The sequence below is a fragment of the Rhinolophus hipposideros genome (genome assembly GCF_964194185.1).
Source record: "Rhinolophus hipposideros genome assembly, chromosome: 5".
Taxonomy (NCBI): Eukaryota; Metazoa; Chordata; class Mammalia; order Chiroptera; family Rhinolophidae; genus Rhinolophus; species Rhinolophus hipposideros.
In genome coordinates, this window is record NC_138051.1 from 39829538 (window position 1) to 39841601 (window position 12064).

The following is a 12064-nucleotide window of genomic DNA, read 5'->3' on the forward strand; positions in this document are numbered from 1 at the left end:
GCAGACAAGACATGATGAGGCCCTCGGTTACCTATGGACAGTGGGGAAGGAGATGAGAAGACAGGTGTGAGAGTAATGTGGGATGGTAAAGGGGGAAGAGGTGAGGTGAGTGCAAGCCTTCTTATTTGGACAAAGAGGTAGATGGTGGTGCCATTAACTAATGAGGAGGAACAGATAAAGGGGTGCTTGACAAGAGGGGGAGAAGGAGAACATCTTCGAGCAGCTTCATTGGGTTGTTTTATAGTAGTGGTTATCAACCGGGGGAAATTTTTGCCCCTCAGGATATTTGGAAATGTCTGGAGATGTTTTTGGTTGTCACAACTGGTGGTGGTGGTGTGGGTACGGGGTGCTAGTGGGGCATCTAGTGGATAGAGACCAGGAATGCTGCTAAATCTCCTATGATCATAGCTCCCACAACAAAGTTACCTGGCCCCAAATGGCAACAGTGTCAAACGGGGTTGAGAAACCCCGTTTTATATGACGGGGAAAGGACGGCAATTCTCTATGGCCTGCTTCCGTCTGGCCCATCCCTTCCCTTCATTTGTTGGTTCAGGGGCTAAGAAGTCTGGGGCCCTCCCCTGCCCAGTACCTTCAGGATACTTGTAATTCTGAGTGATGTCCTCACAGCGGTCACTGCCCACACCTTTGGTACTGATGTTGTTGCCAACATACTTAGTGTTGGAGTTGGTCAGCTCCAGTGTCCCATCCTCACAACACTTCCAGACCATACATGAGGCGTTTACTGCGGCAAAAAGGTCTGATACTGCAGGGGTCAGCCCCAGTGTCCCCTCCTTGACTGCTCTGACCGGGACCAGATCACAGGCTCTCAGGACTGAGGGAGAAAAAGGTCAGTGAGCAAGAGGAGCCACACCCAGACCTCTGCTTGGGTCAGAGCTGCATACTCTCAGTACCCATCCTAGACTCTATTTTCCCTCCCCCAGGATCAAGGTCAGAGTTGAGCACTGGGAAGGGTTTCCAAGAGGGCCTTGCAGAGATGAAACTCACAACTGTTTAATGACAATACTTTTTGGTTATGGCCTGTGACAGGATCCCTCTCAGAAACTGGTAGGTAGAACCTCAGAGAAACATAGTACACAAGAGTTCCAAAGCCAGTTTTGCTACAGATACAATAGGACTAGGTCACATTTATTAAGCACTTATTATGTGCCAGGCCCTGTGACTGTTCTGTTCCTGGGAAAGGAAGAGCCATCCTTTTATGGCCTGTCTTGGTAATTTCTTCATCCATATCTAGAACCTCAGAAGTCCTACCCTATAAGACCTTGACCCAGACCATCCATCAGCTTTCTTAAGACTCCCTGCCCTTCATTTAGACTCAGCGCTCTTGACTTTTGCTCTGTGGTGGGGCTAGTCTCCCCACAGCCTGGGGCTGAGATCACTAACACGTTTGTCCCCTTGTGCTCGCTGGCATTCTGCCAGCCGCTATCCTTTTTTCCACTTCTCCTCTTTTAGAGGATGCAGAGCCCCTTTAGGGGTTGCTGCTCCTGTTTCCTCTCTGAGGGACTCCTTCAGCCCATGCAGCTCTGTGCAGCGCAGGGTAGGTCCCGGGCCTACCCCCAGCTTTACCTTCACCTCCTATAGGAGCACTTGGGTACAGAATCTGCCATCCATCATAACCCTGGGGCAAAGCAGGCCGAGTCATCCAGCATTCTGTGGAAGTCTGGAAGATCCTGAAGGTAGCAAGAGGAACAATTTGAGTGGGGAAAAAAGGAATCCTGAAGAGGCTCTAGAAATGGCAGTCATTGTTGCCATGGGGATGGAAGGACACTGTGTAAAAGTGGCTGTGACACTCCCAGGAAGGGGTGTGCATGCCAGAACTGACCATCAGTGTCCTGCCTCCAAGAATCGTGAAGGTCTCTTCTCAGTGCCTGGGGCACTGGGTGCGGGGATTCCCATGGGGTCATACCATGCAGGTTTGGAGCCCTTCCAATCTGTGACCTTCAGGCTTCTCACCAGATTCTGCCTCTCTGGCCTTCTCCATTCTGAAACCCCTCTTCATTGTAGTACTCATCCACAAGCAGGCCCCCTCCAGTGCCCTGGGCTGAGGCAAACGTGGTAACGACTCGGGCAGGGATTCCCAGGCACCGCAACACTGCATGGAAGGGGCAGAGTCAGAGGGCACCAGAGACACCTAAGGTCTGGAGGGAGGCAGGATGGCTAGAATTTTCAGTGATACTCAGGGCAGTCATTTTCTTAAATGCCAGGTGATATTGTAGAAAGAGGAGGGGTATGGGCACCAGGAAGTTAGAACTGACACCAGGCACAGGACCTATAAAGCCGAGAAATGAGGTACAAACAAGTTACACAGCGGGCAGAGCATCGAGCAGGGGGAGGCTGACAGAAGGTACAGCCAAGCACCGGGGGCTCCTCTACTGGGACAGGGGCAGGGCACGTTTGGGGGAGAAAGTGAGTTTGGGAGCAGAGTTTGCCAAATGGGCCCAACTCGGCCAAGGGGTAAAAGGAGCAGAAGATGGTCAGGAGGAGCTGCCCAGGACAAGGAACTGGTCTCTTGGCCAGATGGTGCACCTGAACCAGGTAGGAGTAGAGGAAGTGCCTGCTTTGGGAGCTGTCTCACCCACCTGGAACCCCAGGGCAAGCCGAGAGCCAGGGCAGACACTCTGCACAGCAGCCAAGGGGACCTGTGGGTACAGCAGGCAAGCCTGCTCTGTACCTGTACCTGTGCAAGCAACAGCAGCCAACACCCAGGCCTGATCATCATACACAGGTCGCCCTTGGCCTGTGAGCCACTGCCGCAGGATGGGCATGCTGCCCCTGCGCTTGTTCAGCAAGGACCCTTCCTGGGCGGCCTGGATCTGCGGCGTGGGCAGGACATTCTTCTCCTTGAGAGCATGCAGCTGTTTGGGCAAATGTGTGCATATTATGTGAGTCCCAGCCCAGGATAGCTTCCGGGGTGGAAGGGACTTGTGGGGTGGGGTGGGGGGCATAGGGCAAGGATGGAGATTGAGGATGGCCCATCACAGATCTCCAAGCATAGTGAACAGTCCATATGCATCAGACTCACCTAAAACTTGTTAATCCTGCATGTTCCTGGACTCTACCCTAGCCCATTGGGTTATATCTCTAGGGGTGGGGTCCAGGAATCCACCTTGTTAACAAGTCCTCAGAAAGCGAGGGGTTTGTGGACCACACTGGCAAAGAAAGCTCCAGCCACAAGAGGAGTGTGTGTGGCCCCTCACGGGGGCTGGGTTCCCTGCTCCCTCACTTGCCTGGCCCTAATTCCTTTGAGGGTGTTTGCACCTGGGGCCTCAAGGCCCACTCATCCTAAGATTCCTCTTCCTCGCAGGCTGGTCCTATCTCTCACCACCTCTTCAGAGGGTAGTCCAATGGCACAAGAGGAAATGGGGAACACATTACTCCTGTGAAAGCACTTTCAGGGACAATGGGAAAGCACCAAGGTAGCTTTATGGTCAGCATTTTTGTAGAAAACATTTAAAAACAAAAACAAATCCCTTTGACCACCTTAGCAGCAAACCCTGAGTAAGATGAACCCTAGTCTCTCCCTGGGGGATCTAGGCCTCCAGTTTGGGATGTGAGGAGGAAGCAGGGGACAGGGGAGTGCTCTGAGAAAATCCAGGCCAGTTTTAGTCCTCGCTGGCTTATGTCCTAAAGGATGATATCTCTCTTTGCTTTTATCGCCTCTGTAGATGCTACTGTCCTCTCCTCCTCACTCATGCCCTTCTCCAGGAACTATCTCCGTACCCTGGGAGGAGGGAACCATTGGTGTTTTTGAAGGTATCCAGGGCCATAGAAGGGGGCAGCTCTGTCAGAGGGCTCACAGTTCCCCTCCTCTCACTCACCAAGGCGCCCAAAACACGGGCCACATGCACGGGGTTGTTCCACTCCTCCACCTGCTTGTCCATGCTCAGCAGGCCCAGGCTGAGGTCCATGGCATCCCCCTCGAACTGTAAGGACCACACAGGGCCATGACAAAGGGTCTGCACTCCCCCAGTCAATCCCCATCACCTGGTCCTTCTCCCAGACTCAGACTTCCCTTCTTCTGCCCTGGCTTTGTTGCTCCCCACCCCCACCCCGGGTCCTTTGCCTATTCTGTTGTCTGACTCTCCTGATAGGATGTGAGCTCTCGAAGACCAGGGCTGTGTTGTTTCCTTTCATTTCTATCTTTACCCACTTCGTGCTCTCTTATTGCTCCTGCTGGCACTGACGCGTGTGGAAGATATCAAGGCAGCCCCTGCTCTTGAGACGCCCGCGTAGGAGTGCAGAGGGACATGTAGCCACATAGACAGTAGATCTTAGCAACAGGACCAGGACTCTAGGAGAGATGCCAACCCACAGCAGAGAGCACAGTGGAGAGATCCACTCTGCCTTTGGCGGCTGAGGATGGATTCTAGAGGGCCTTAAAAGATGGTAGATGCTTCCTAGGGGATAAAGAAGGAAAGCTATTCCAGGCAGAGGGAACAATCAGCCTGCATGGCCAGGGGCTGCATCATGGCTGGCTCTTGGAGAAAGGAAAGCAGCTACCTGGCTGTAAAGGGCCTGTGTGTCATGCCAGGGGATTTGGTTTTTGCCCTGTAGACCGTGGGGATTTAACAGAGGTTTAATTTGTATGGTCTTTAGGAAGATAACTCTGGAGGCTGGTCTGATGTGGCCCTGAGGAAAGAGAGGCACCACTCAGCTGAAATTGCTAAGAGACATGGCCTCATGATCAGGAGTTTTGGATCTGCCAGCTCTGGCCTGAACACTGAAGGTTACGGGGTAACCCCTCACCTTCCCCGGAGGCCCCCCATACCTGGCCAAAGTCCCAGCACTTTTCCTGGGTGCAGTCAGCAGTACCCAGATAGATGAGGCCATTCTGGTTCAACACGTACTCTCTGCGCTGAGCCTCATTCTCCAGGAACACAGCATCCCCTGGTGAGAAGCAGGCAGGGGTGAGGGCCTGTGGGTGACAGGTCTCCCTTCCACATCCAGGCCTCTGCCTCCCTGTCCAGGTCAGGTTTGGCTGCAGGTCTCTCCCTCAGCTCCGGGGATCTGATGAGGACCGAGGAAGAACTTCTTCTTTTCACTGTCCTCACTGGGACCCGGCCTCCCCTCTGGTGGAGAGTGGGGAAAGGGGTCAGAGTTTCTGGGTCAGCCAAGATGGTCTTCATAGCCAGGCAGACAGGAGCAAGCCAATCTTTGAAAGCCCATTGGTTTCCAGAAGACATGTGTATCCAGAGTGCTATCAGCCCAAGAGAATTTTGCAGCAGCCCAGAGAGCTTCCCATGGGCCTGTTGTGTGTCTCTCACAAGTTCAATTTAAAAAAAAAAATAGTGTTTCAGAAAAAATAAATTTTTAAAAAGATTGACAGGGGTGAGCAGAAGAGAAGAGAAGCATTTAGCGAGACAGGGTCTGAGGGAGCAGTGGAGCTGGCAAAGTGGAAGCCAGAGCATTGGCTTTCATCCTGGGGGTGTCCAAGTGGGTCTAAGCCTCCCAAGGTCTCTCCCTGGTGTCTGCCCTACAGTCCTCATCCGAGGGTTGGGTTGGGGAGGAGTATGGGGGCTTTAAAGAAGCCATTGACCACTCTAGGAAGCTGGGATGGGTGGGTGTGGGAGGGAATCTGCTCTGCTTGTCAAGTGTCTCTCCCTGAATCTGGTCCTGGGAGTGGAGTTGGGGGGTGGTTAGACTGGTTCCTGGGGACTAGAAGGAAAGAAGGTTTTCCCAACCATTTCCCCCCCAACACCCCAGGCATCCAGCTGGGATGAGGGTATTCAAATCAACCGATTTGATATTAGATATTAGAAAGCCCTAAAAAACATGGGGCCTAAAATCACAGAGCCATGTGCCCAAAGAGCCCTTGGCTCCTGCCCCTCCGTCCTGAGTACTCTCTGTGAAGTCAGCTGAACATCACTTCTTTGGAAGTCACTTCAAACTGAGGTGTTTGGCTCCAGGCTCTGCAGGGCTCTGAGAAGTACACTGTCAGAGCACAGGTGGCCCCACCCTCCATACTTCTCTACTTGGGTGCAACCCCCCTTTCATAAAGTTCCTGGTTATGAATAGGACTCTGACTTTCATTATAGGATGTAAAGTTTCCTTTTGAATGTAGGAAAGCCCCATTTCCAAGTATGCTAAAATGAGACTGAGTCCCAGATAATCCCTGAACATTTCTTAATCACCTCCTAGCTGAACAGAGGCAATAACTCACTCGTGCTCAGGGAGACAACTCCATACATACTCATATAAAGGCTGTTCCTAGGCAGGTCCCTACTAGCCAAGCATGGAGGCAGAAATCCTGGCCTGGAGTTAAGACTATGGGTTCCCTTTGAACTTAGCACTTTCCCAGAACTGTCTTTGTTCAGGCTGCCAGGGCCTAATTCTGGATGTGGGCTCAGAGTCCGTGAGGCGAGTACACTAAGCCTCAGCTTTGGAATTAAATGGTTTGAGAGTCTGTCAACATGTGGATAGCCATGGGGCCTCCCCCACCTGAAGGGGCCCTGAATCCACACTCACACACAAACGCAGGGGCCTGAATGGATTTTACTTCCCATCTATTTTTCCACCTGCCCACCCCCTTGGAGCAGGAAAAAAAGCCTTGAACTGAGAACAGTCAGGGCCATCTGAGGGATTGGTCAGCTCCATCTTGGGCAAGAAAAGTAGAGAGAGGAAGTTCATTGGGATTCACGTGCCATTTAGAAAGGGAGTCAGGAACTCGGGACCACAGACAAGGGCTGCAGGAGCCTGGAAAGATTTCTTCTACTTCCCTGTTTTCTCTCATTTTCCAGCCCTGCCTTGTAATGAGGCCCCTTCAGGCTGGCAGTGAAATTCTTGAAATGAAAAGGCTATGGACTTGTTATCTGGGGTAGCAAGGACAGGAAAGCCGGAGAAAATATTTTCTATTCCCCTAAACAAACCTTCAAGAAGCCCAGAGAATGAAGGTACGTGGTGGCAGATTTAAAAAAAAAAAAAAAGAAAAGAAAAAGAAAGATAGACTCAGTCTTCAGAATGGGAAGGGAGGCCCTGTTGGCTCCTCTTTGGGCCATGTCAACCATGACAACCTTTCCTAGATGAAATAGCCCCAACAGCCTGGGCTGAGCATTGCCAGAGGTGGCCACTGGTTGGGCTGCAGGTGGTCACCTGATCCCAAGAAAGCCCACCCATTGACTGCTGAGCTACAGGAAGCTGGCCATTTAATTTTTGGCTCCAGTCAGATAGTACTTAGATCAGTATGCAGAGGACCCATATTCTGTAGTAGTAAGAACAGAACAAACAAGTGGAGAGAAGCAGAGATAGTGAAACAGGGTAGATTCACTGTCAAGCTGATGAAGCTGAAGTTTTGGGGGCCCTCCCTAGGCCCTGGAAAGGGCCTTAGCAATTCAAAGTTTTGTATTCATTTTCTCTAAAAAATTCCCCAAATTATATACACCTCAGGAGCAATAAAACCTGAATGCACCTGGAGATCGACTATGGGAGTCCAGGAAGGAATCAGAGAAGTCTGTTCCTCAGGTCGCCTCCATTCCTGAAGCACTTTCTAGTTTTTACCCCCTGTACTGTTACAGTAAAGGGTAGCTCTCCCAGGGTCATCTCAGTGAGTCTCAACTCCTGTAACAAAATAGCCTGAGCCAGCACCAGGGTTTGGTGGTGAGATAAGCCTTTGCTTTAGTGGGAAAGGCTGCTTGTGCCAGAGGTGACACCAAGACAGGAGCCAGGGTCTGAGAGGCCATTCATCCAGGCAGCAGACACCACAATAACAACTGCTGGTGCCACCCTTAGTGGAAGCTGTCCCCTGGGACCTGGGGCAGGCGCTCCCTACCAGAACTGCACCCAAGTCCTGTGCCTTGAATACCCTGTGCAGCCCAGACTGACCCAAGTCCAAACTCACCTCTAACCCAGGGGTTAAAAAGCAGTGTGAACTGGCCCAGGAGGCGTGGCTTCCTGCCTGAGATCTGCAGCAGGAGTGAATAGTGGCCAATGACAGCGTCTGAGGGTGTGGTCACAGAGATGGTCCAGGACTGGGTATCTCTCTCCTTCACCATCGCACTCCACCACTTCTGGTCCCCCAGACTGGAAATCGGGAATGTGGCTTGGGTTCCGTTGGCCTTGGAAGGCTGCTCTCCTGAACTCACACACAGGCGAATTGGTCAGTTAGACGTCTTGCTCACAACTCAGAGTAATAAAGTCAAGTATCACAAAGTTGTAGCAGGTAAAAATTGTTTTGGGAAGAAAATAAAAGAGGCCCATCCACTAAGGGGAGGCAGTAAAGGGTGATGTGAGTTCACAGGTTCTCAGTGCCCATAGACCTACATCTGCAAAAGGTTCATAGTCTATAAAATGGACATAGTAATACCTGCTTCATAGGGCCAATGTGAGATTTCGCATGTAAAACGTTTGGGCCAATATCTGATGTGTGGTACAGATTCAATAAATAGTAGCAATTACTTGTGATATTCAGCCTGGATTAGATCCCCTTCAGGCTTTTCTACAAAACTGTTATTATATTTGTAACCAGAAGAAATCCCTTAGTGGTAATGATGCTGAGCAACTTCTGAATCATGATAAGTAATATTTATGCACATTATCTCCTCCTCATAACAGCCCTGCTGGGTGAGCAAAACTTCTTTAGGCCCAGGTACCATGTGGGCCATTTGCCCCTTAGTTCCCTGAAGGGGTGCTAGAGAAAGAACCCCCCATCCTGCTGCCAAAAGGATCTAGGCCTGCCCCACTTACCAGTTTGTGTAATGAGGGCCACCTTCTTCAGCGCAGGCAGAAATGTGTGGACTGGAGCCCGGAAGTGCAGCCTGATGCTGAAGGGCTGCCCCCTCCTCACAATGAGACGCCTGGAGCTGATGTCCTTCGTATGGTGTTCTTCATTGTTTCTTGCTGCCTGAAAGTCACAGCTCTTAATCCCCAGGGCTATGCGGAAAAGAGAGAAACCAAGGTGTCTAGGTAAGTGTGGAAACTAAGTAAAAGCACAGATCCTGGAGTCAGAGAGACAAGTGTTCAAAAATCCTTGGCTCAATTTACTTACTTACTAGTTGTGCCACCTCAAGCAAGAAACCTAACTATTCCGAGCCTCAATTTCCTCTTTCTTCACTCTTCTTGCAGGGTTGTGGAGATGAAATGAAGTAATGCATATACAGTAGGCCTGCCTTATCTGCAGGGAATACATGCCAAGGCCCCCAGGGAATGCCTGACGCTGTGGATACTACAAAACCCTATATATACTATGTTTTGTCATGCATGCATATAATAAAATTTAATTTATAAATTTGGCACAGTAGGAGATTAACAACAATAAATATTAATAAAATAGAATAATTCTAATAACATACTGTGATAAAAGTTGTGTGAATGGTTTAGGGGCCATTCTTCAGTAAAATAAGTGTTATTTGAGCATAAGCACTGTGATACTGAGAAAGTCAATCTGATAATAGATATGGCTACTAAGGGGCTAACGGGTGGGTAGCACATACACCACGAATACACCGGACAAAGGGATGATACACATCCCAGGAAAGATGGAGCACATGGTGTGAGATTTCATCATGCTACCCAGAATGTTACCGAACTCAGGATCAGTGCCGCTTGCCACCCGAAGAGTTCAAAACACTACAATGACAAAGGTTGGTGAGGAGAAAAAGCGCCCTTTATTCTAGATGCTGTCAGCTAGGGAAGATGGCATACTCACATCTAAAAAAGCCACCAAAAATGATTAAGGGGTTTTATAGGCAGGTAAATGGGAAAGAACAAAGGAAAGCAGGCTTCAGGGCTGATAGTTGAGAAGTCATGCCCTGGCATCTTCCAAGGCCTTAGGTCCGTCTCCGTGTTATCTTAAATCTTACTGTCCACAGCCGGAAAGTTATCACTGCGGAGTTGAGATCGCGAGTCCCGATACCTTGGCACCTGAAGATTTAAGCCGCTTTTTTTCAGGTTAGGATGTTAATTAGTAAGGTATGGGTAGCCTTGAGAAAGGGAACCAGCAGATAGTTAATTAGTGAGGGGAGAAACAAAGACAAAACAGTTGAATATCAGCATAAATTAAACAGTAAACTGGCTAAGTTTAATTTCATTGATCTACTGAGTTTCACCCTTACAAGAACAGCATGCAACTTAAAACTTATGAATTGTTTACTTCTGGCATTTTCCATTTAATATTTTTGGACCATGTTTGACCACAGGTAATTGAAACTGTGGAAAACAAAAACATGGATAAGGGGGGATTACTGTAATACACTTAGCACAGGGTCAGACACATAGTAAGTCCCATGAAATGAAACACTATTATTATCATTATTATTATTAAGAGCAATGCTTGTTCTCACTGTGGACCTCCTTTTCTGGTCCCAATCCAAAAGCAATGAATAAAATCCAGAATCTTGCTCACGCCTACTCATTTTTTTCTTAGAACACAGTCAAATAATTGTTGTTGTTTTTCAACTTTTATTTATTTTAAGTGTGATTTTCCAGGACTCATCAGCTCCAACTCAAATAGTTGTTTCAAGGTAGTTATGGAGGGCGCAGCTCACACTGGCCCATGCGGGATCGAACCGGCTACCCTGGTGTTACCAGCATCGCGCTCTGACCAACTGAGCTAACCGGCTGCTCCCACAGTCACATAATTTGAAGAGGTGGTTTTGAAATTATTAAGTCCAATTCTCTTGTTTTATAGATGAGAACAGTAAGGCCCAGAGAGTAGAACCACCCACCTCTCCCAAGATCATACTTGGCTGTTTCACCTAAAGACTCACCAAACACACAGCACCATGCAGCCTAGAAAAACTCTACAAGAAGGGGGTCTGAGAATATTAAGACAGTCTACATCTCATTTTACAATGAGAATTTATGAGACTTGTAAATGTACTGACAGACTGATGCAGTGGCCCCTGAGGTTTCTGCATCCTCTGGGTCTGCCTGTTTTTTGCGTTATGTTTGCCTTCGCCCCTTTTAGTAGGATTCCCTGACTCTTACTTCCCCTTCTCTCCCATTTAGCCTTGAAGCTATGACACCCTCATGCTTTCCCAGAGTCATCTCCTGTAAGTATCACAACCCAGTGAGAAGAGTCGTGTTTTAATGATGCTGGGACAAGAATATAAATCCATGTTAACCACTATCACCATCTTACCATTATCGTCACAACTATGACCACCAACTTTCCCCCACCAACTACTCTATTGCCACACCATAGCCCGACCACCACCACCTCCGTCACTACCAGCACCCACCACCACTCCTCGCCATAGTCACACCACCATCACCTACACCACCATCCTACTTCCTTTAATGAAAACAATGATGGAGGGGCTGCTGACAGTCCAGCAAGCCCCATGGAGAGATGGCTTGGCTCACCCTGTCCCATGCCTGCAGGCTGCTCTTATCCACTTGGCCACAGGAAATGCCTGTCTTGAACTGTTGCTCTGAGCTCCCTCTTTGAATCTGTCTTCCAGATAGAAAGTGATGGAGGTACTTTTGTTGGCTTAAGAATCTGCCAATAGTGAAGTTTCCTTCTGCTTCTCCTGTGAGCTCCCTGACGAGTTTCCTCTTCCCTACTCCCTCCCCACTGGTATCTTTTGAACCAGCTGCTGGGAGTTACCCTTTTTCATTTATCTCTTGTGCCAGGAGGCCCAGGCAGGGGTATGCCTGGCAGGCTGGAGTCGGGGGTGGAGTAGGAAAGAACTTTCAGCTGGAGAACCCCAGGAGAAACCTCTTAGTTTGTTGCTTCTGTGCCCTCAAGAGACCCTCAGAGACATACGTGGACACACTGGAAGACTCTGGAAGAGATGACCCAAATAGGAGACCCACATCCAATCTCAAATCTCAGGCCCTAAACATATCATGGGCTGTGAATTGCTAGATGTTCGTGGGTTCTTTTGATAATGTAAAGAGAGAATATGTATGTCTGGGATTCATCTGTGTGAAAGAGATAAGGAGGTAGAATTTGTTGGTGAAAAAAATGTGCTAAAAGCAGAAGCCAGAGCCCCATCTCTTCCAAGCCTGCCGGGTCTGGGACACTCTGTGAGTGAATATTTAAAACTATCTTGGGACTCAGAGCCTATGTCTTTTCTATTTCTACTTGTCACTAAGGAGACAAGATACA

The 12064-nt window shown here is 49.2% G+C and overlaps 1 protein-coding gene across 1 annotated transcript in view; it reads right to left on the bottom strand.

The window, feature by feature from the left end:
* Positions 1–11491, bottom strand: part of EPB42 (erythrocyte membrane protein band 4.2) — an 18773-nt gene extending 7282 nt beyond the window's left edge. Inside the window, exons 1-9 of the mRNA XM_081048231.1 lie at positions 11317–11491; positions 8698–8883; positions 7853–8086; positions 4787–4905; positions 3837–3941; positions 2696–2873; positions 1972–2110; positions 1585–1688; positions 590–832 (exon numbers count right to left, since the gene is read on the bottom strand). Coding sequence (XP_080904357.1) covers positions 590–832; positions 1585–1688; positions 1972–2110; positions 2696–2873; positions 3837–3941; positions 4787–4905; positions 7853–8086; positions 8698–8883; positions 11317–11326 — 1318 coding nt within the window. The 5' untranslated portion in view covers positions 11327–11491. The remainder of the gene's footprint in view (positions 1–589; positions 833–1584; positions 1689–1971; positions 2111–2695; positions 2874–3836; positions 3942–4786; positions 4906–7852; positions 8087–8697; positions 8884–11316) is intronic.
* Positions 11492–12064: the final 573 nt, after the last annotated feature.